Raw genomic sequence first — 22159 nt, 5'->3', positions numbered from 1 at the left:
TATAAACGTGTAAATATAACCATGAGTAAATATAACCATGAGTAAATATAAACAGGTGTAAATATAAACATGAGTAAATATAAAGATGTGTAAATCTAAACATGAGTAAATATAAACAGATGTAAATATAAACAGGTGTAAATATAAACGTGTAAATATAAAGAGGTCTAAATATAAACATGAGGAAAATATTGCTCTTTCCACTGCCACCTACTCCAACCTCCTAAAATCCTCCACCCAAACACTCCTACTGATCAGTGCTCTGCCTCTCTGGACATCTTCATTAACAAAATCAACACCATGCACGTACAGCTACAGCCCTCCTTCACCTCCTCAAAGGACCCACCCTGGTCGGTCACAACAGGCCAACTGCTCATCAGCCCCCTCTCCACCTTCACCCCTCCAACATAAGAAACCACTGCTGAGCTCATTCGCAAAGCAAAACCAACCACCTGTGAGCTTGATCCCCTCCCCACTACTCTCCTCAAAGCCTGCCTGCCATCCATGTCCCCCATGATCACTGCAACTGTACCCTCGAACCTTAAACTGGCTGCAATTACACCCACCCTCAAAAAACCCAGTGCTGACCCAGCTGACCTTAACCACTACAGGCTAAACTCTAACCTCCCCTTCACATCCAAAATCCTGGAGAAGGTGGTTGCAGCTCAACTTCAGTCCCACCTTGACTAAAACAACCCCCATGAACCCTTCCAATCTGGTTTCCACCCAAAACACAGTACTGAAACAGACCTGGTTAAAATCACCAACGACCTCCTCCGTGCAGCTGACTGCTCACCCTCCTTATCCCCCTCGATCTCAGTGCTGCATTTGACACCATCTCCCACCCACTACTCCTGGAACACATGGCTGAAATTTCGATCACTGGTGTTGCACTTTCGTGGTTTACGTCATATCTTACTGACAGACAACAGTTTGTCCAGATGAGGAACCACAGGTCGAGATGTTCTGCTGTTTTACTGGGTGTCCCCCAGGGGTCAGTATTGGGTCCACTTTTATTCATCATCTACCTCATTCCCCTGGGCACAATCCTCTGTCACCATGGTCTTCATTTGCACAGGTCCACATCTCATCTAAACCCTCCCCTGCCCTTCCTCCCACCTCCATCACTACCTACCTTCCTCTGCTGGTCTCCTGACCATCCCTACCTCACACCTCTGTACCATGAGTCCTTTCAGCTGCACTGCCCCCAGGCTCTGGAACTCCCTACCTCCACACATTCGACTGTCCGACAGCATAACATCCTTCAAATCCACCCCAAAACCCACCTGTTCAAATTGGCCTATGCACTGTGACACTGACTGTATTCAGAACACAGAACACAGATCAGGCTGTATGAACTGTAGTAGATTTCGGAGAACAGGAGGGTGTGTCAATATGAAATCTATGCAATAATGACGACATCATAATGATGTCTAATCATCTTTTGAAGTCTGTTTCTTTTGGACACAAACTGTCTTCTTTACCTGACGACCTGGATGGCTGTGTGTCTCATCCATCTGTCTCCATCAGGCGGGCATCCTCTTTGACATAGATGGCGTCCTGCTTCGCGGTGGCTCGTTGATTCCAGCAGCTCAACGAGCTTTCCGGAAGCTTGTGGACCAAAACAACAACTTCCTTTTTCCCATTGTCTTTGTCACCAACGCAGGAAGCTGTCAGAGACATGACAAGGCCCAGCAGCTGTCTCACCTGTTGGACATCCAGGTAGGACAGGAGAAGGCTCCACCCCCTCCTGGTGCCAATCATAGACTCATATATTGATTACCAGGGGGGTATTCCAGAAAGCAGGTTTAGTGAAAACTCTGAGTAAGTTAACCCTGAGATGAGGGAAACTCTGAGTTATCAGTTCCAGACAGAGAGGTAACTGAAACTCTGAGTCAGTCACCATGGTAACAGACTCTGTGAACATAACCTGCTCGCTGACAGGTTTTCTTCAATAAACCCTGAGTTTCTCTCTGTCTCCTCCCTCTTACACGCTGTTTCATTTCCTCATTCATTCAGTCCGTGTCAAAGCTTGTATCGAAGCGCATTCATTAGCGGAGATTTACCGTCTGTCACAGTCTAAATCCTGCTGGATATTAGTTTGTTACTCAGGACTGTCTGAAGTTACTGAATTTATGCACATCAATCATTTCTTTGGACATCAGCTTTTGTCTTTACATTCAAATATTACACAGCGAGAATTCAGCCTCAGCTCAGAATCAAACCTCTGTCCTTTTTATATTTATTATTTTTATAACACTGTGCACAAGGATCAGACTGTCAGTCTGTCAGAGCAGCTCCACATGTTTATTGCACATAATGTGTAGGTCTAATTATTTAAATGTTAAAATGGGTATGAAGCTTTAGACACGTAGTATCAGTGACTAATGATCTCTATCACTGATGTCACTGGTCGCACTGATGGAACATAACTCCTATAGCCTAATATTGGGGATTATATGTTCATAGTTCTGAGTGAGCAATGGTGCAGCATTTCACTGTCTTTACATTTACTACATTTGTAGCTGAAATAAAGTCACTGAGTGCTGTTGAGTCAAGATACAAATAGATGTGCAACATTTTCAAATCTACTGTATTTTAACCTCAACGTCTTTTCAGGTGCAAATCACCAAACATATTATTACTGGGTCAGACTGTGAGTTTACAGTCATGTCTTTATGTCTTTGATCTATAGCCTAGCCTATATGTTTGAAATCTTCTGCCTCCTGTGTTTTTCCCCATCAGATTCAATCTGAACAAATATATTATGATATATTATTAATATAATGTAATGTATCTACAGCCTGATACACAGTCAGATTCCACCACTTTATCTTCATTAAGGAAATGTAAGTCTGATAAATGATGAATAAACTTTTTTATTAACTTTATGGTTAACTTATTGACACTTTCCTCGCTCTGACTCAGGCTCTTCTTTTAAAGATAAACGTGCACCGTCTGCTACACATGCATTAATATCTCTGCATCCACTGGATTAAAATGGAGGCGCTGTCTTTTATTGACCTGTTGCCATGGTGAATCGTGGAGTCGGAGCTCCATTGATGATGGCTTTTTATTGTCGGCTTAACTCAGAGTGAACATACTCAGAGTTGACTGAACTAACTCAGATCAGCTGTTCTGGAACCGTTAATTCAGAGTTTCCCATCTCAGGGTAAATCAACTCAGAGTTCAGGGTTAGACTCAGAGTTTGTTGAACCTCCTACCTGGAATACCCCTCAGAAGGATCAGCTCCTTGTTTGATTGGTTGTTGTTGTTTTTTTATGAAATGTAAATATTTTTTTGTTGTTCAGTGACTGCTGTGACTGGATAAACATGATCATGGGACCTCCCTGTCCCTGTAGGTTGCCCCAGAGCAGGTGGTTCTTTCCCACAGTCCTTTGCAGATGATGAAGAGTTTTCACGATAAATGTGTCCTGGTGTCTGGACAGGGACCAGTGACGGACATCGCCAACACGTATCCTTCACATCACTAACCCCTGACTGTCTTTGTCTCCATGGTAACAGCAGCTGAGGTTCATGGGTACTGTAGTGTTGTTGATTCTATCACATTCAGGAGTCCATTAAAGAAATAAGACATCCACACATTCGTGTTTATATACAGTGGTGGAAAAAAGTTTTCGGACACCCTTAAAATTTTACACAATCTCAAATATTATCATGAAATATTTGTGGAAAAATCTTTTTTGTGTTTCAAAAGGTGTGGCTGCATTAGACAGATACAAACAAATACAAATTATATTTTTTTGTTTATTGTGTACAAGAAAAACTAACAAAACTAAATTCTTGACAGTTTCAATATGTCAGTTCTCAACATTGTCAGTATCAAAGTCAACAAATAACAGAGAATGTGTTCAAAACTGAACAAAAAATAAATAAACCATCACATCATCAAATTAATATTTAGTAGTCCTGCCATTGGCACGTAGCAGAGCTCTAATCCTGGCTGGCATGTTCCCCACGAGCCTTTCACTTGTGTGCCTGGGCCCAACGACGCCGGGCTAACCTCTGTCTCTCATTGATCAGGGGCTTCTTGATAGCCTTGTAGGACCTTAAGCCATGATCTAAAAGTTGGCCACGTACAGTGCGGGTGGAACACTGGACACCAGTTTGGTTTGACCACTGCTGCTGAAGCTCCTGTGATGTCATTCGGTGGTTTTGCCTGCACATGCGGATCAGGATGCGGTCATTTCTTGCTGAAGAAACCCTTGGACACCCAGATCTTGGTTTGTCTTCCAAGCTGTTGGTTCGTCTGTATTTCGGCAGAGTGTATCCAACTGCTGAAGGACTGCATCTGCACTTCCTGGCTATCTGGCGGCAGCTGTACCCTTCCTGGCTGAGAATCTTTATCTTCAGGCGTGTACCCTGCATTAGGTTCCTTGTTTTAGCCATTTTTGTGTCTGAAGAACTTTCAAATGTGCTGGTTTTATGTAGACACGAAGCTTGGCAACAAAAATTTTGTCTTTTAATAAACAGAACGACCTTCATCACTGGTACCAAAATGACCCAATACTCAAAATTTCTTATGTATTTTTATGGAACCAATCAATTTTAAGTTTTTAATGGCTTTTTTAGTCAAGTCAAGTCAAGTCAAAATTTATTTATATAGCACATTTAAAAACAACCTCGGTTGACCAAAGTGCTGTACAGTTCATCCAAAGAGTGAGTGAATAGCAAAAACCACAAAAATTATCAGTAAGATCAACAATAGGCTTAGACAATAAAATATCAACACTAGAGTACAGGTTAAATACAAATAAAAGCTGTAAAAGACATATCTGTCTCAACTAGAGGTGAAAGCAAGCGAAAAGAGGTAGGTTTTTAAAAGAGATTTAAAGTGTTCCAAAGTTCGGGCTGCCCTTATATGGAATGGTAAAGTATTCCATAAATTTGGCGCCACAACGGAAAAGGCTCTGTCACCCTTGTTTTTAAGTTTAGTTCTGGGACAGGCCAGCAGCAGCTGGTTGCTTGATCTCAGTGCTCTGGCTGTCGTGTGAAGCTGAACAAGCTCAGATAGATAGGATGGAGCTAAGACATTTAGGCTTTTAAAAACAAATAATAAAATTTTAAATTGAACTCTAAACTGGACAGGGAGCCAGTGCAAGGAGGCCAGTATTGGGGTGATATGATCACGTCTTTTCTTTCCTGTCAGCAGTCTGGCTGCTGCATTCTGGACAGCCTGCAGGCGTTTCAGTGACTGCTGGTCCAATCCAGCATAAAGAGAATTACAGTAGTCCAGACGACAGGTAATGAAAGCGTGAACTGCCCTCTCAAAATCAAGTGGGGGGAGGTAGGGCTTTGCCTTACTAAGTAGCCTTAATTGAAAGAAGCTTGATTTGACTACTGAACTAATCTGTTTTTTAAATTTCAAGGCACAGTCAAAAATTTTTCCTAAAATCCTAAAAAAAAATTTAGGATTTATTTAGTATTTTGGCTGTGACTGTACTAAAAGAAATTGCACCTGAAGACCTAAGAGTGATTCTTAATGCAATATTTCACAAATGCATGGGGTGTCCGAAAACTTTTTTCCACCACTGTACATATACATGCTGCGCTCCCATTGGCCAGACCTGCGACACACAGATGTGAACGTTAAAATAAAGGATGAGCAAATGTTTTATTGTCACCTGGTTCATAGACTCTGTCTTCAGACATGGTCAGGGGTTGTCTCTTAAAGGATCGTCTCTTGATTGTTTCTTGAGGGATTGTCTCCTAAAGGATCATCTCTTAAAGGATCTACTCTTGAAGGACTGTCTCTTAAAAGACCTACTCTTGATGGATTGTCTCTTAAAGGACATGTTTTTGTTTTTTTTAAGAACTGTCTCCTGAAGGACTGTCTCTGAAGCATCCTCTCATTCTAGTTTTATTTTGTCATCATGTCATGTGACTAACGAACAGGTGAAGCTTCCTCTTTCTCCAGGCAGGTGTTGAGAAGCTCCTCCCCCTCTGCCTCAGTCACTGTGTTTATAGCAGACTATTGTAATGAGGGCAGAGATGTAGTGAAGTAAGAACCTGATCACTGTCTCCAGTTCACAGTTTAACAGAGGAACCTTAAGGCTCATAGTTTGTACTCATGTTTACAAAACCGAGGCTGTAGCACCACTTTCTGGGCCCTGGGCCCTTATACAGTCTAAGTGGCCAAACTGTCAAACTGTCTTAGTGCTCTGTGCTGGCGATAGCTGAGACTGCAGGCATCGTGTTTTTGAGTTGTCTGTATGTACATCTGTACGTCTGTACGTCCGTATTTTGATCTCGTCCTTGTGAACACGATATTTCAAGACCAGCTAGAGGGAGTTTAAATTTGACACAAACGTCCACCTGGACTTAAGAATAATTAGAATGTTGTGGTTGAAAGTCAAAGGTAAGGTTAGTGTGACCTCACAAAACATGTTTTTGGCAATACCTGAAGAATTCATACAATGGAATTTTTCACAAATGTCTAACGAGATAAAATAATGAAGGTCAAAAGTTCAACAGTCAGCTTGACTGTGACATCATCATGTTTTAACATCATATCTCAGGGACAGAAGGGGAGACATTTGGTCAGATACTGAATTGGTGACTCTAATCTGGACTGATCGGACTGAACCACTGAGACAGGTCAAACAGCATCTGCCATTTTATATACATACATCAAACAATCAATGAATTTTATTTATAAAGCCCAATATCACAAATCACAATTTGCCTCACAGGGCTTTACAGCATACGACATCCCTCTGTCCTTAGGACCCTCACAGCTGATCAGGAAAAACTCCCCAAAAAACCCTTTAACGGGGAAAAAACGGTAGAAACCTCAGGAAGAGCAACTGAGGAGGGATCCCTCTTCCAGGACGGACAGACGTGCAATAGATGTCGTACAGAACAGATCAGCATGATAAATTAACAGTAATCCACATGACACAATGAGACAGAGAGAGAGAGAGAGAGAGAGAGAGAGATGCAGGTAATGACAGTAGCTTACAACAACATTATTGAAAGTAATAATATTATAGTTCTGGCTACTGTGGTACAATATGTTGAAAGTATGTATTAATATCTGGCAGTATACATGTGTGACAATAATCATATGTGTGTAATAACAGTAGAAGTATGACTAATGACTAATGATGGCAGCAGCAGCAGCAGCAGGAGGCATCTGGCAGGACCACGGCAGCAGCACAACCACACACGTCACGCTGTCCAGGCACCGCTGTGATATGAGTTAATCTGAGAGACAGTGGAGCACAAAGGCTCCAGAGAACAACATCAGTCAGCTGATTCTTTCAGTCACAACAGCAAGTACAAACAAATCACAACAATTAACAAAAACAAACTTTTTACTGGGCGGCACGGTGGTGTGGTGGTTAGCACTCTCGCCTCACAGCAAGAGGGTTGCCGGTTCGATCCCAGGCGTGGGAGCCCTTCTGTGCGGAGTTTGCATGTTCTCCCCGTGTCAGCGTGGGTTCTCTCCGGGCACTCCGGCTTCCTCCCACAGTCCAAAGACATGCAGGTTAATTGGTGACTCTAAATTGTCCGTAGGTGTGAATGTGAGCGTGAATGGTTGTTTGTCTCTATGTGTCAGCCCTGCGATAGTCTGGCGACCTGTCCAGGGTGAACCCTGCCTCTCGCCCGATGTAGCTGGGATAGGCTCCACCCCCCCGCGACCCTCAAGAGGATGAAGCGGTTAGAAGATGAATGAATGAATGAATGAACTTTTTACTCCAGGTTTTTTTTTTACGTCAGCTGTTGTTACCACATCTGTTGTTACTACTTCTGTTGTTACTACTTCTGCTGTTACTACGTCTGCTTTTACTACGTCTGTTGTTACTACATCTGTTGTTACTACGTCTGTTGTTACTACATCTGTTGTTACTACTTCTGTTGTTACTACGTCTGCTTTTGCTACGTCTGTTGTTACTACTTCTGTTATTACTACGTCTGTTGTTACTACTTCGGCTGTTACTACGTCTGTTTTTACTACGTCTGTTGTTACTACTTCTGTTGTTACTACGTCTGCTTTTACTACGTCTGCTGTTACTACATCTGTTGTTACTACGTCTGTTGTTACTACTTCTGTTGTTACTATGTCGGCTGTTACTACGTCTGCTGTTACTACGTCTGTTGTTACTACTTCTATTGGTACTACGTCTGTTGTTACTATATCTGTTGTTACTACTTCTGCTGTTACTACGTCTGCTTTTACTATGTCTGTTGTTACTACGTCTGCTTTTACTACATCTGCTGTTACTACATCTGTTGTTACTACGTCTGTTGTTATTACGTCTGCTTTTACTATGTCTGCTGTTGCTACATCTGTTGTTACTATGTCTGTTGTTACTACATCTGTTGTTACTACTTCTGTTGTTACTACATCTGTTGTTACTACTTCTGTTGTTACTACATCTGTTGTTACTATGTCTGTTGTTACTACGTCTGTTGTTACTGCGTCTGCTTTTACTACGTCTGTTGTTACTACATCTGTTGTTACTGCTTCTGTTGTTACTACGTCTGCTTTTGCTATGTCTGTTGTTACTACATCTGTTGTTACTACATCTGCTTTTACTACTTCTGCTGTTACTACATCTGTTGTTACTATGTCTGCTGTTACTACATCTGTTGTTACTACTTCTGCTGTTACTACGTCTGTTGTTACTACATCTGCTGTTACTGCTTCTGTTGTTACTACTTCTGTTGTTACTATGTCTGTTGTTACTACATCTGTTGTTACTATGTCTGCTGTTACTACGTCTGTTGTTACTACATCTGCTGTTACTGCTTCTGTTGTTACTACTTCTGTTGTTACTATGTCTGTTGTTACTACATCTGTTGTTACTACTTCTGCTGTTACTACGTCTGTTGTTACTACATCTGCTGTTACTGCTTCTGTTGTTACTACTTCTGTTGTTACTATGTCTGTTGTTACTACATCTGTTGTTACTACTTCTGCTGTTACTACGTCTGTTGTTACTACATCTGCTGTTACTGCTTCTGTTGTTACTACTTCTGTTGTTACTATGTCTGCTGTTACTACATCTGTTGTTACTACTTCTGCTGTAACTATGTCTGTTGTTACTACATCTGTTGTTACTACTTCTGCTGTTACTACTTCTGTTGTTACTACATCTGTTGTTACTACTTCTGCTTTTACTACTTCTGTTGTTACTACTTCTGCTGTTACCATGTCTGCTGTTACTACGTCTGTTGTTACTACTTCTGCTGTTACTACGCCTGTTGTTATTACTTCTGCTGTTACTACGTCTGGTGTTACTACGTCTGTTGTTACTACTTGTGCTGTAACTACGTCTGGTGTTACTACTTCTGCTGTTACTACGTCTATTGTTACTACTTCTGTTGTTACTACATCTGTTGTTACTACTTCTGCTGTTACTACGTCTGTTGTTACTACTTCTGTTGTTACTGCGTCTGCTGTTACTACATCTGCTGTTACTACGTCTGTTGTTACTACGTCTGTAGTTACTACTTCTGCTGTTACTACTTCTGTTGTTACTACTTCTGTTGTTACTACGTCTGTTGGTACTACTTCTGCTGTTACTATGTCTGCTGTTACTACTTCTGTTGTTACTATGTCTGTTGTTACTATGTATGCTGTTAATACTTGTCTTGTTACTGCTTCTGCTGTTACCATGTCTTTTGTTATTACGTCTATTGTTACTACATCTGTTGTTACTAAGTCTGCATTTACTACATCTGTTGTTACTGCCTCTCTGTGTGTGTGTGTGTGTGTGTGTGTGTGTGTGTGTGTGACATTGGGTCATGTGATCATAGCAAGTGTTTTCAGTCTTGACTGTGTTGGTGTCAGTCTGGGGTTTCAGAAGGTGGTGAGTGTGGAGCAGCTCAGAAAACACCACCCTCTGCTGGACAGGATGGAGCACAACAGGAGCCCATCACTTCCTGTGAGCAGCGTACCTGTGACAGGTGACATCACTCTCAGGTGACATCACTCATGTGACGTTGTTTCCTGTGTTTCAGGCGTGTCCTCTTCCGACTCTCCCCCGGATACAAGGTACATTCTGTTTATCATGTTTACTTCCTGTTTCTGACTCGTACGGTGATGATGTCACAGGTGACCTTCATCATACGTTTAACTTCAAACACTCTCTTGAGGGCCCAATCCCAAATTGGCCCCTATCCCCTCACCTATCCACTCCCCCTCTGTTTGCGCAGTCAGGCGGAGCTGTGCTATATTAAAGGAGCAATAAGCAAAATTCATCATTTCTAGATTGAAGGAATTTAAAAATTGCTATGTGAAGAACTAGAGGTGTAATTTCATCTGGAGCATAGCATGACCTCACACACCCTCTCTGTGTTGATCTCCAGCCCATTGTTTACAAGCCGGTCCGGCTGCGCATTCATGTTCGTTCATGTGAATCCCCCTGTCTACTGCGTCTTCTTCAGAGTAGTCGGAAAAATATTGTGATGGTGTGATTTATTATGCCGGCCTCCCAAAGTGCACACAGTGATATTTACAAAAAGTGAAAAAAACATGGAAAAATATTCTTCACGAAATGTCAACATGTCCAAAAAAGAGAGTTCTTCAATAACTCAAAATACCTTTTTCAAAAACACAGGTTCCAGCACACAGTCTGGAGGTAAAGCAGGTGTTACCTCTTCTGTAACCACAACAAGACTGACTCATCCAGGGCCAGAGCAGCCTCCTTTAAACCAGATGACCCTCCCACTAGGCATATTATTCACACACAAAAATACAATCAGCACATTCACTAACCAAAACACAATTTACAGCTTTCTAAACTCAAAATAAACATAAAGCAAAATATTCATGATTTTCATAAATGTTCTCCTTTAACCCCCACAAGTTATTCACAACAAAAGTTAATTTAACATCCAAGAAACGTAACAATGCAGGTCACATGATCATTAGGCACGAGAACAGACTATTTAACAGAGCAAAAATGTTACTCAGATGAATATGTAACATATTCTGGAAGGTAAGTGATACAAGGATCGAGTGAATGTATGGATATAAATATATGCAGAACCACCAAATGTGCACCCTTGGCTGCGCTACAAAGACAGAGGGATAATCGAGTGGTTTTATTTCTAAAATTTAATGAAGAGGGAGTGTGGACGAGGAAATGAATGAGAACGAGTGTGAGTGTGAGTGTGAGTGTGTGCGTGTGCACGCTGCCCACAGTCAGTGAAAGAGCCGCTCCGTCACATCATCCCCTCCTCCTGGAGGTTGGCGATGTGTGGGGTGGCTTTGTCACACCCAGATTAATGAATGACGCTGCACTGTAACCCTTATCTGACTTATTCAAGTTTAAATGTCTATTTAATAGCCTGTTGCTCTATTTTGCTTTCACAAAGCATCTGTCGGTATCCATGGTTACATCTGCTTCCTTTTTCTGGTAGAGTGGCGAGGGCGTCCCATGGTTTGGCTTCTCTTTTATACACTTCCCCGGTAACACTTCATAAGACAACCTGCATTTCAGAGTGTACCTCTCGTCCACTTTCCCAGGAGTTAGCGTATAACGACGCAGTCACTTACCACATACTTCCCCAGGAGTTAGGGTATAAGTCCTCCCGGTCACTTACCACATACTTTCCCAGGAGTTAGAGTATCCCTCACGGTCACATTCCCAGGAGTTAGAGTATAACTCGTCACTTATGTAATTTCCAGAAACTTATGGTTTAATTTCCTCATGTGAATCTGTATATGTATGAAGTGCAAGAAAAACAAATGCTTTTGCCCTTTGCTCATGGCAGTTGATTCAGTCACTTTTATGTAGCCATCTGAGTGCCAAGCTACAGACTAAGGAGGGGAGAACAGTGCAAACTTCATAATCCAGCCCAGTCCCCATTGTTAGTCTATACTTAGGTGGAAAGTACTGCCTAGTTTCCCTGTAAATTTTGGTGAAAGTACGCTGTAGATGTGAGAACAGCACCTATGTAGGCTATATTATTACATTACTGTATTGTTTGTGTTTCGTCCTCGGATGGCACTACAAGACTTCCATAGATGTGCACTTGAGAGAGGTAAGTTTGCTTTGTACTCCAGCCTGCCCGTTAATTAGGCAATTCACAGAATATAGAGCCATTTCTTGACATATTCATATTCAAACTCATTCAATGAAATGTAAACAAAACATAAATATGAAAACCCTGGAGTGTGGGTGAAATTGCCTGATGACACATAGGTAACCCTTTAAACACAGTTAGTTCAATGCTTCACAAGGTAACAATATACCAGAAAATAATACAAAGACGAATCAAAGTGTCTGGCGCAGCTGGTGTAATTAAAGTTTGGCTGACCGGCGGACAGTGCGCACACGTCACCAGAACCTCACAGTCAGGTCTCCAGAATGTCAGGCACATTAACGATGCAATAAATACCCAAAAAACACTATTCAATGCAACTATCTGCAATCAGCACATAAATGTATCTCTATATCGACTGTCCTGTCACATCTGATGTCAGATCAAAGGGGATTGGCACCGTTTGGCACGTTTGGCACGCGTAATGGAAACCCAACCTGATTTGATTAACACAGCTGCAAACTAATGAGTTCACATCCCTCTCAGCCAACCACAAACAGCCACAGCATCAGATAGGGAGTATATATTCAGCATCTGGCATCTTAGAAAAGTCAAAAGAAAAGAAACAGAGTGAGACTGCGAGAGAGAAAGAGAGAGAGTGCGCACGAGAGAAACACAACATTGATTTACAATTGTGGTGACCTCCTCCCAGGCTACCTTTGCATCATCAGCCCGTGGAGGTCTGCTCGCAGTTCAGTATATTCAGACACTGCGAGCTTGGACCTCCCGGACCAAAACATCAGTTTCCTCCTGGGAGAAGTTTGGCTGTCTGACGCTGCTGCTCTCTTCTGCCATGGCGAACTGAGTAAACTCTCATTACGCCTTCGCGCGGTGCATTTAAGGGCGAGGAGAGGGGCTCATTTGATTGGTGTGATGTGTGTAAAACCCACTCCACGCCTTCTCTCCTCCCTCTTTCAGACTTGCGCAGGTAGGAGCAACGGAGGTGGGAAAGAGGAGTAGCTGCGCCAGGCGCACGGTGTGCCAAACTTACAAAATCCACCTGGCCACACCCAGTTGGCGAAGCACAAGTGCGCTGCGCCTCCGCCTCGCCCAGTCTGCAAAACTAGAGGCCTTTAAGTCAGAAGTCAAGTGGAAAAGGTCGTCGTGATACTACGACCACACTGGAGTGTGACGCTCAAGTGATGGAGATGGAAGAATGGATGGACTCCTGCGGCTAAAAGGTGATCTTGATCCAACTCCTTGGGTCAAGGCAGAGATCAGGTTCATGAGTGGCTCACCATCTCTCTCGTCAGGTAGAATCTCAAATCCATATGTAATTTTCCATAGGATCTCAAAAACCTCACCTGTGTAGAAACAGAGCTATTACTGTTTTGCATCATCAACTTCAATTGTTTTATGGCCATAATCAATATCACATAAATACATCATAGTAACACAAAGTGAGCAGATAAATAACTTTTAACTGTACAGTTTTTCTCAGCATGGAATACTTCATCCTGTCTCTGTGAACATATATATATTTGGAATAAAACATTCAATTTAATCATGTTCAATTATGTTTTCTTATTGTATGCTAAAATTATCTGATGACATGTTGCATGATATTAGTTTGTGACATGAAAGTGAATAGAACCAAACACGCGCCTCGGGTTGCGCTGCTCGAAACTAGCTCTGCGCGGGCTTCGCCACCCTGCGTTGCGCTGGGAACCTAGAGGCCAAAAAGTGCATTTATCACAATAAAGGATTAAAACTAAACTGAACAGTTTATAACAGAAGGACTCTGCTATTTTTTGTCAGGGACACTTTGATTCGTCTTTGTATTATTTTCTGGTGATATTGTTACCTTGTGAAGCATTGAGCTAACTGTGTTTAAAGGGTTAACATCTGAGTGCCAAGCTACAGACTAAGGAGGGGAGAACAGTGCAAACTTCATAATCCAGCCCAGTCCCCACTGTTAGTCTATACTTAGGTGGAAAGTACTGCTTAGTTTCCCTGTAAATTTTGGTGAAAGTACGCTGTAGATGTGAGAACAGCACCTATGTAGGCTATATTATTACATTACTGTATTGTTTGTGTTTCGTCCTCGGATGGCACTACAAGACTTCCATAGATGTGCACTTGAGAGAGGTAAGTTTGCTTTGTACTCCAGCCTGCCCGTTAATTAGGCAATTCACAGAATATAGAGCCATTTCTTGACATATTCATATTCAAACTCATTCAATGAAATGTAAACAAAACATAAATATGAAAACCTTGGAGTGTGGGTGAAATTGCTTGATGACACATAGGCTACATAAAATTAATCAATCAATCAATCAATCAATGAATTTTATTTATAAAGCCCAATATCACAAATCACAATTTGCCTCACAGGGCTTTACAGCATACGACATCCCTCTGTCCTTATGACCCTCACAGCTGATCAGGAAAAACTCCCCAAAAAACCCTTTAACGGGGAAAAAACAGTAGAAACCTCAGGAAGAGCAACTGAGGAGGGATCCCTCTTCCAGGACGGACAGACGTGCAATAGATGTCGTACAGAACAGATCAACATGATAAATTAACAGTAATCCACATGACACAGAGAGAGAGAGAGAGAGAGAGAGAGAGAGAGAGAGAGAGATGCAGGTAATGACAGTATCTTACAACAACATTATTGAAAGTAATAATATTATAGTTATAGTTCTGGCTACTGTGGTACAATATGTTGAAAGTATGTATTAATATCTGGCAGTATACATGTGTGACAATAGTCATATGTGTATAATAACAGTAGAAGTATGACTAATGACTAATGATGGCAGCAGCAGCAGGAGGCATCTGGCAGGACCACGGCAGCAGCACAACCACACACGTCACGCTGTCCAGGCACCGCTGTGATATGAGTTAATCTGAGAGACAGTGGAGCACAAAGGCTCCGGAGAAGAAGCCGAGTTAGTGACATCCAGAATGGCCGAGTTAGCAAGATGCAGTAATAGGATACGAGAGAGAGAGAGAGAGAGAGAGAGAGAGAGAGAGAGAGAGAGAGCAACAACGGTTGATAACATTCATGCCAATAAAGCTAATTTGAATTGAATTGAGAGAGAGTGAGAGAGAGAGAGAGAGACTCAGTGACCACAGCTTGGCCATAGAGACGGGCAGACACAGGCAGACCTGGCTGCCCAGAGAGGACAGGTTGTGTGAGCTCTGTCCACACAGACAAGTGGAGACAGAGACACACTTCCTGTTGCACTGCAGCAAGTATGAACACATCAGAGCCGACTTCCTCTCAAAAATAAAACATAAAGTCACTGACTTTGATTCTCTGCCTGATCAAACTAAAATGCAACACATCCTTGGAGAGAACAGAGTCAGCAGCTTAGCAGCAGCAACATATGTCAGGTTATGCCACAGCCTGAGGGACAACCATCACAACACCTGACACACCTGTCTATATTTACAGTCCTTGTAACTCACAATCTACATTTTTCTTTATTCATTTTTTTTCTATATTATATATTGGTGTATTGTATTGTAGACTGGTGTATTTTGTATTATATATCATATATTTAATCTTTTTTTTATAGCTTATTGAATTGAGAGAGAGCGAGAGAGAGAGAGAGAGAGAGAGAGAGAAGGAGAGAAGGGGCCCGGTGTATTATAGGGGGGTCCTCCGGCAGACTAGGCCTAAGTCAGCCTAACTAGGGGCTGGTACAGGGCAAGCCTGAGCCAGCCCTAACTATAAGCTTTATCAAAGAGGAAAGTCTTAAGTCTAGTCTTAAATGTGGAGACGGTGTCTGCCTCCCGGACCGTAACAGGAAGATGATTCCACAGGAGAGGAGCCTGATAGCTGAAGGCTCTGGCTCCTGATCTACTTTTGGAGTGACTGAATCAACTGCCATGAGCAAAGGGCAAAAGCATTTGTTTTTATTGCACTTCATACATATACAGATTCATATGAGGAAATTAAACCATAAGTTTCGGGAACTTTCATAAGTGATGAGTTATACTCTAACTCCTGGCAAAGTATGTGGTAAGTGACCGGGAGGAGTTATACCCTAACTCCCGGGGAAGTACATGTAAAAAGTGGGCGACAGGTACACTCTGAAACGCGGGCTGTCTTATAAAGTGTTACCCACTTCCCCTTAATCAGGCGTGCCCTCCGCAGCTGCGAGTGTAACTTGATTTGGAGTGACACTCGGTACTGAAGTGGCAGTGGGTAGGGAGTGGTTTGGTATTGAGCCTAAGTTTCCTGGCTCTTATTTTGGCGCCATGTCACTGACTACCTGTGTCGCCATAGCTATCATCCTGTTCGGAGAGCCAATCAGATGGGAGACCAACCTGCAGCTGCTGATCGACGTGCTGCTGACCAATGGAAGACCAGGCTGCATGTACGAAGCTCAGGTGGCGTCCCAGCTGCCGGTGCTCGCCTGTAACGTGGACCTGATGTGGATGGCCGAGGCGCCATCACCACGGTAACCAACACGTCGCAGGAAGTCGGTTCAAATCTCCAGGCAGGATGATGAGGTTTGACCCCTGACCTGTGCTGCTGTAGGTTTGGTCACGGGATGTTCCTGCTGTGTCTGGAGTCAGCCTACAGGAAGCTGACGGGCCATGAGCTGCAGTACCAGGCGCTGCTTGGAAAACCCGCCCTGCTGACATACCAGTACGCCGCTCGTCTGCTGAGGCTGCAGAACCACCACCAGCTGACCACCATCTATGCCATCGGGTAACTGCACCACCCAAAACACCACCCACACCATCTACGCCATCGGGTAACTGCACCACCCAAAACACCACCCACACATCTATGCCATCAAGTAACTGCACCGCCCAAAACACCACCCACACCATCTACGCCAGGGCTATTCAACTTCACTAACAATAGGGCCAAATATGAAAATCACTGGGAGTTTGTGGGCCGCACTGATGGCTAAATGGCTAAAATAATAACTCTTAATAATAAAGAAGGCGACTTTTTTTTAAACAAAGGTCCATATTTATATAAATGTCATGTTCAAGGTGAATACAACAAAGCCATCAGACCACAAATGGGACCGTTTTCACAATAGGCTAACATCAGATAAACAATTCCAAACCATACCCACAGTCAAATGTATTAGGGCTGGACAGTAAAACAGGGAAAATAAAAAAACATAAATAGGTCCATATTTATATAAATGAAACTGTTCATAACAGCCTAACATGAGATAATGAATTCTAGCTGCACAGTAGAACAGACAAAAATAATTAACATAAACATAACTGTTGTCACAGAGAGTGATAAAAGTTCTCCCTCAGACTGCAAGTGCTGTTTTAAGCAAAGGAGAATTGCACATAAACGGTTTAAATCTGAGGGATGCTGTCATCAATAGTATGTAAAATTCTCAGTCAGTTTTGTCATATTTCAGAGATATATTTGTCAGAGACAGCATCACATGCCTCCTGTGATGTAAAAAATGGCATACATCACACTGCTGTCATTTTAAACACATTCAGGTTAGTGGAAAAATTACACTGTCTTGCCTTTGCTATTTCAACATAGTTTGGCTCATATGTAGTGAGGGCAATCCTCAGACACTCATGCAACTTCTCACTGGTCATGGAGCAACGTGCTCTTGTTTTTATGGCATTCATATGTGAAAAGCTGGACTCACATGTATAAGTGGACCCAAACATTGTCACTATTAGCACGGCCACTTTCTTCACTGTGGGGTACTGGAATTTGTTCACATGGTTACACCAAAGGTCTCTGCACCTCAGACTGCAAGTGCTGTTTTAAAGCAAAAGAGGCCTGCACATCAACCATTTCCATCTGAAAATGCTCTCAACAATAGAAGGCATCACCACTTTTACTTTTGCACAAAAGCCTGCCTCGGTTTGACAGAAAAGGGTCACGAGCAAAGTGCAACACCTCAATGGGAATGCTGAACCCTTGGAATCTCTCAGTAAAGTTCTCAGTCAGTTTTGTCATGAAATCTGTCATGATGGGCGTTATTTGTGCCCGGTGCTGTGTTCATGAATCCACGCAGTGGAAAGTGCAGCATTTCTCTTGATGTTAGGTCTGTTGAGAAGATGGTTAACTTTGTTTTGAAAGCACAAAGCCTCTCAACCAAATCAGCAATACACTTTTCTCGTCCCTGCAGCTCAAGATTCAGGGTGTTCAAGTGTTTAAAAATGTCACACAGAAAGTTCACCTCCGCCATGAACTGTTCATCCAGCATTCGCTCCAGGAGGCTTGCTGCCCGTTTGTGTTTACACGCGAAGGAAAGACACAATCTCCTGGTGGAGGTCACAGAAACGGTCCAGGACATTTCCCTTGCTAAGCCACCTGACATCGTTATGAACAAGCAAGTCCGTGTGTTCCGCAAACATGTCGGCGAGCATCATACGGAAAAGACGGTGTTGTAGGCTGGAGGTTGAGCGGATGAAATTCACAATGTTCATGACAGTGTCCATGGTGTTTTTCAGATCACCGCTTAGCTTTGAACACAACACAGACTGATGAATGATGCAGTGTAAAAACTGCATGTGTGGAGCTACGGTTGGCAGCCTCGCTGTCAGCCCTTGTAATCTACCAATCATAGCTGGAGCGCCATCCGTGACCAAAAGGCAAACTTTCTGTAAATCCAGTTCATGCTCGTTAAAAAATCCGACAATCTTTTGAAACATCACCTCACCTGTGGTGTGTCCCTCCATTGGAATAAGCCTCAAAAGTTCCTCTCTAAAGCAGACTCCGTCGTGAAATCTGACATAAACGCACAGCTGAGCCATGTCAGTACAGTCAGTTGATTCATCCACAGCGAGGCTCATAAAATCCGTTTTTTTCAGGTCATCCAAAAGCTTCCTTGACACATCCTTTGCGAGAAGTTCCACTCTGCGAAGAGTTGATGTGTCCGAGAGGCACTTTTTTAATCGATGAGACGACGCTTTCCTTCACTTTTTCATCAATAACGACTTCATCGATGACAGCGAGCATACAATCTTTAACCGTCTCCGCCTCTGTAAAAGGCTTCTTCTGCCGTGTTAGTGTCCAGGCTACTCGAAGGGATGCGATCATAGCCCTCTCTTGCTCCGTGCAAAAGCGTCCAAGGGCAACCTGACATTGTTGAAATGAAGCTAGCAGACGTTGTACTTTACTTCGCCTTTCATCCGAGCCCTCTGGAAATCGCACTGAAAAGGAGCCGTGTATTGTGTTGTAGTGCCGCTTCAGGTTGTATTCCTTCATAACAGATATGGATTCATTGCACAGTAAGCATACCGGCTTCGTACTCGTCGTGGCTGGCAAAAAAAAGAAATATTTCTCTGTCCATTCGCTCTGGAACTGGCGGTTTTCTGAGTCAATTTTCCGCTTCTTCGGTTTTGAGAGCGCCATGTTAGTGCTGACCTCCGCTGACCGCTCTCGCCAGGCAACTGCAGAGCAGCGATGTGATTGGTGCGATTGGCTGCGACTGGCTGCGTGATTGGCTACATACCATTCACCCGTATATCACGAGATTTACCACAGAATGTAGATATTTACGAGTTAGATCAGAACCGTTGTTGAATAATTTTCCACACTATTATTTACTGGCGGCCTGGCGGACCATAAAAAAAATCAAAAGGGCCGTATTCGGCCCGTGGGCCGCCAGTTGAATAGGCCTGATCTACGCCATCAGGTAACTGCACCGCCCGAAACACCACCCACACCATCTATGCCATCAGGTAACTCCACCACCCAAAACACCACCCACACTATCTATGCCATCGGGTAACTGCACCACCCGAAACACCACCTACACCATCTATGCTATTGAGTAACTGCACCGCCCGAAACTCCACCCACACCATCTATGCCATCAGGTAACTGCACCACCCAAAACACCACCCACACTATCTATGCCATCGGGTAACTGCACCACCTGCAACACTACCTACACCCTCTATGCCATCGAGTAACTGCACCGCCCAAAACATCACCCACACCATCTATGCCATCGGGCAACTACACGGCCCGAAACGCCACCTACACCATCTACGCCATCAGGTAACCATCGGTAACACAGCCTCACTGTTTCGAGGCGTTCGGAGGTCATCGCTGTTGGTTTGTGTTGAGATGAACAGATTTCTGACACACCTGACCTCTGACACCTCTGACACCACCTGACCTCTGACACCTCTGGCCCCACCTGACCTCTGACACACCTGACCTCTGACACACCTGACCTCTGACACCTCTGACACACCTGACCTCTGACACCTCTGACACACCTGACCTCTGACCCTTCTAACACACCTGACCTCTGACCTCTGACACACCTGGCCTCTGACACCCCTGACACACCTGACCTCTGACACACCTGACACACCTGACCTCTGACCTCTGACACACCTGACCTCTGACACACCTGGCCTCTGACACCTCTGACACACCTGACCTCTGACCTCTGACACACCTGGCCTCTGACACCCCTGACCTCTGACACACCTGACCTCTGACACCTCTGACACACCTGACCTCTGACCTCTGACACACCTGGCCTCTGACACACCTGGCCTCTGACACCCCTGACACAGAACGCTGAGGAAAATGTAACCAAACCGTCCTCTTTTTGCCTAGCGACAACCTGATGACAGATATCTACGGTGCTAACCTGTTCAACCGCTACCTGGCTCAGCAACATGCTGCTATGACAACTACCACCAAGCTTGTTGCCAAGGGAATGGGGAGTCAGGTGGCAATGGTGATGGCGGAGGAGGAGGCGGCGTGTCCAGCTGCTCAGTGTCGAACCATTCTGGTACGTTTAATGTTGACCTTCCTGTCAGACGGCGACTAGTGATGGAGAGCTGACACCGTTCTGGTCGACTGCTCCTCCATCACTTTGTTTACCTCTGTACCCACAAAGTTAGTATTCGAGATCTGGGTATGTGGTGACATCGCAGTGACATCACTAAAACACAATTTGATGTTCGCACTGACCATCTGATAACCACGTCTCTTCCTGTTCACAGGTGTGTACAGGTGTCTATAATCCTCACTCTCCGTTACCTAGCGACCGCAGCAACGCGGTCACGGAGACGATCTTCCACGGTCACAGAGACCTAGTGCTGGAGCCTGACCTGGTGGAGCCGCATCACGTCGTGGAGGACGTGGAGGCTGCCGTCGACCTGCTGCTGCAGCAGGAGAACTCTCCTACCTGACCTCTTACACCACATGACACCACCTGACACCTCTGAAAACACCTGACACCTCTGACCTCTGACACACCTGACCTATGACACCTCTGAAAACACCTGACACCTCTGACCTCTGACACAAATGACCTCTGACACACCTGACCTATGACACCTCTGACACCACCTGACCTCTGACACCACTTGACCTCTGACACCACTTGACCTCGGACACCTCTGACACCACTTGACCTCAGACACCTCTGACACACCTAACCTTGGACTTTAACCCTTTAACACTGAATAATCTTTATTGGTCTAACTTCTGTTTAATATGATTCTATTATTAATAATTTAATTACATGTGGAACTTTCATATTTTATATTTTACTGAAATAAAAAACTTCTTGTGAAAAGAAATTATGCTTCAATTCATCATCCTCAGTGTTCAGAGGAGTTACAGACAGATAGATGACAGACAGATTGGACAGATGGATGGACAGATACAGAGTAACTGAATCAGAAATACTTTATTAACATTAACAATAATTTTTATTAACAGCACCACCTGATGGTTGGAGACATGTTGAAATGACAGAAAATAAAATAAAAACATGTTTTATTTTACATATGAACAGTTGTATTTTACATTTTAGTGTTCAGTTCACATCTTTACTTTTTTTCATTTGTAAATTCAAATTCGTAATTTATTTTATTAGTGATTATTTTACTGTTGGATCCATGAACGTAGGGAACGTGTTTCATATCAATGTTTAAAAACATCTCCACCTCCGTCACCTCATCACAACAGTCTCATCTGTTTGGTCTCATTTATTTATTTATTTATTGTGATTGTTAGGAGATTTGATCTGACCAATCAGAGTGCCCTCTGGATCAAAAGATGATGATGATGATGATGATGAAGGTGAGCTTTTATTGATAACAGTAAAATATATTGTTAAACTGTCCTGAGATGTGAGCCTGACGT

General features: G+C 43.4%; 2 protein-coding genes across 2 annotated transcripts in view; one reads left to right on the top strand and one right to left on the bottom strand.

Annotated features, from left to right (window-relative positions):
- LOC125888057 (GATA zinc finger domain-containing protein 14-like) overlaps positions 1–9810 on the bottom strand; it is a 63069-nt gene extending 53259 nt beyond the window's left edge. Inside the window, exon 1 of the mRNA XM_049575237.1 lies at positions 7603–9810. Coding sequence (XP_049431194.1) covers positions 7740–9776 — 2037 coding nt within the window. The 5' untranslated portion in view covers positions 9777–9810 and the 3' untranslated portion in view covers positions 7603–7739. The remainder of the gene's footprint in view (positions 1–7602) is intronic.
- The window catches only part of zgc:77375 (uncharacterized protein LOC402927 homolog), a 24278-nt gene extending 2137 nt beyond the window's left edge, over positions 1–22141 (top strand). The window contains exons 2-9 of the mRNA XM_049575454.1: positions 1531–1722; positions 3363–3475; positions 9821–9914; positions 9991–10024; positions 16319–16493; positions 16574–16747; positions 20618–20795; positions 21010–22141. Coding sequence (XP_049431411.1) covers positions 1531–1722; positions 3363–3475; positions 9821–9914; positions 9991–10024; positions 16319–16493; positions 16574–16747; positions 20618–20795; positions 21010–21198 — 1149 coding nt within the window. The 3' untranslated portion in view covers positions 21199–22141. The remainder of the gene's footprint in view (positions 1–1530; positions 1723–3362; positions 3476–9820; positions 9915–9990; positions 10025–16318; positions 16494–16573; positions 16748–20617; positions 20796–21009) is intronic.
- The last annotated feature ends 18 nt before the right edge of the window (positions 22142–22159 follow it).

This window comes from Epinephelus fuscoguttatus, linkage group LG1 (assembly GCF_011397635.1).
Source record: "Epinephelus fuscoguttatus linkage group LG1, E.fuscoguttatus.final_Chr_v1".
Lineage (NCBI taxonomy): Eukaryota > Metazoa > Chordata > Actinopteri > Perciformes > Serranidae > Epinephelus > Epinephelus fuscoguttatus.
The sequence above is the reverse complement of the archived record's forward strand: the minus strand, read 5'-3'. Positions and strand labels throughout refer to the sequence as shown.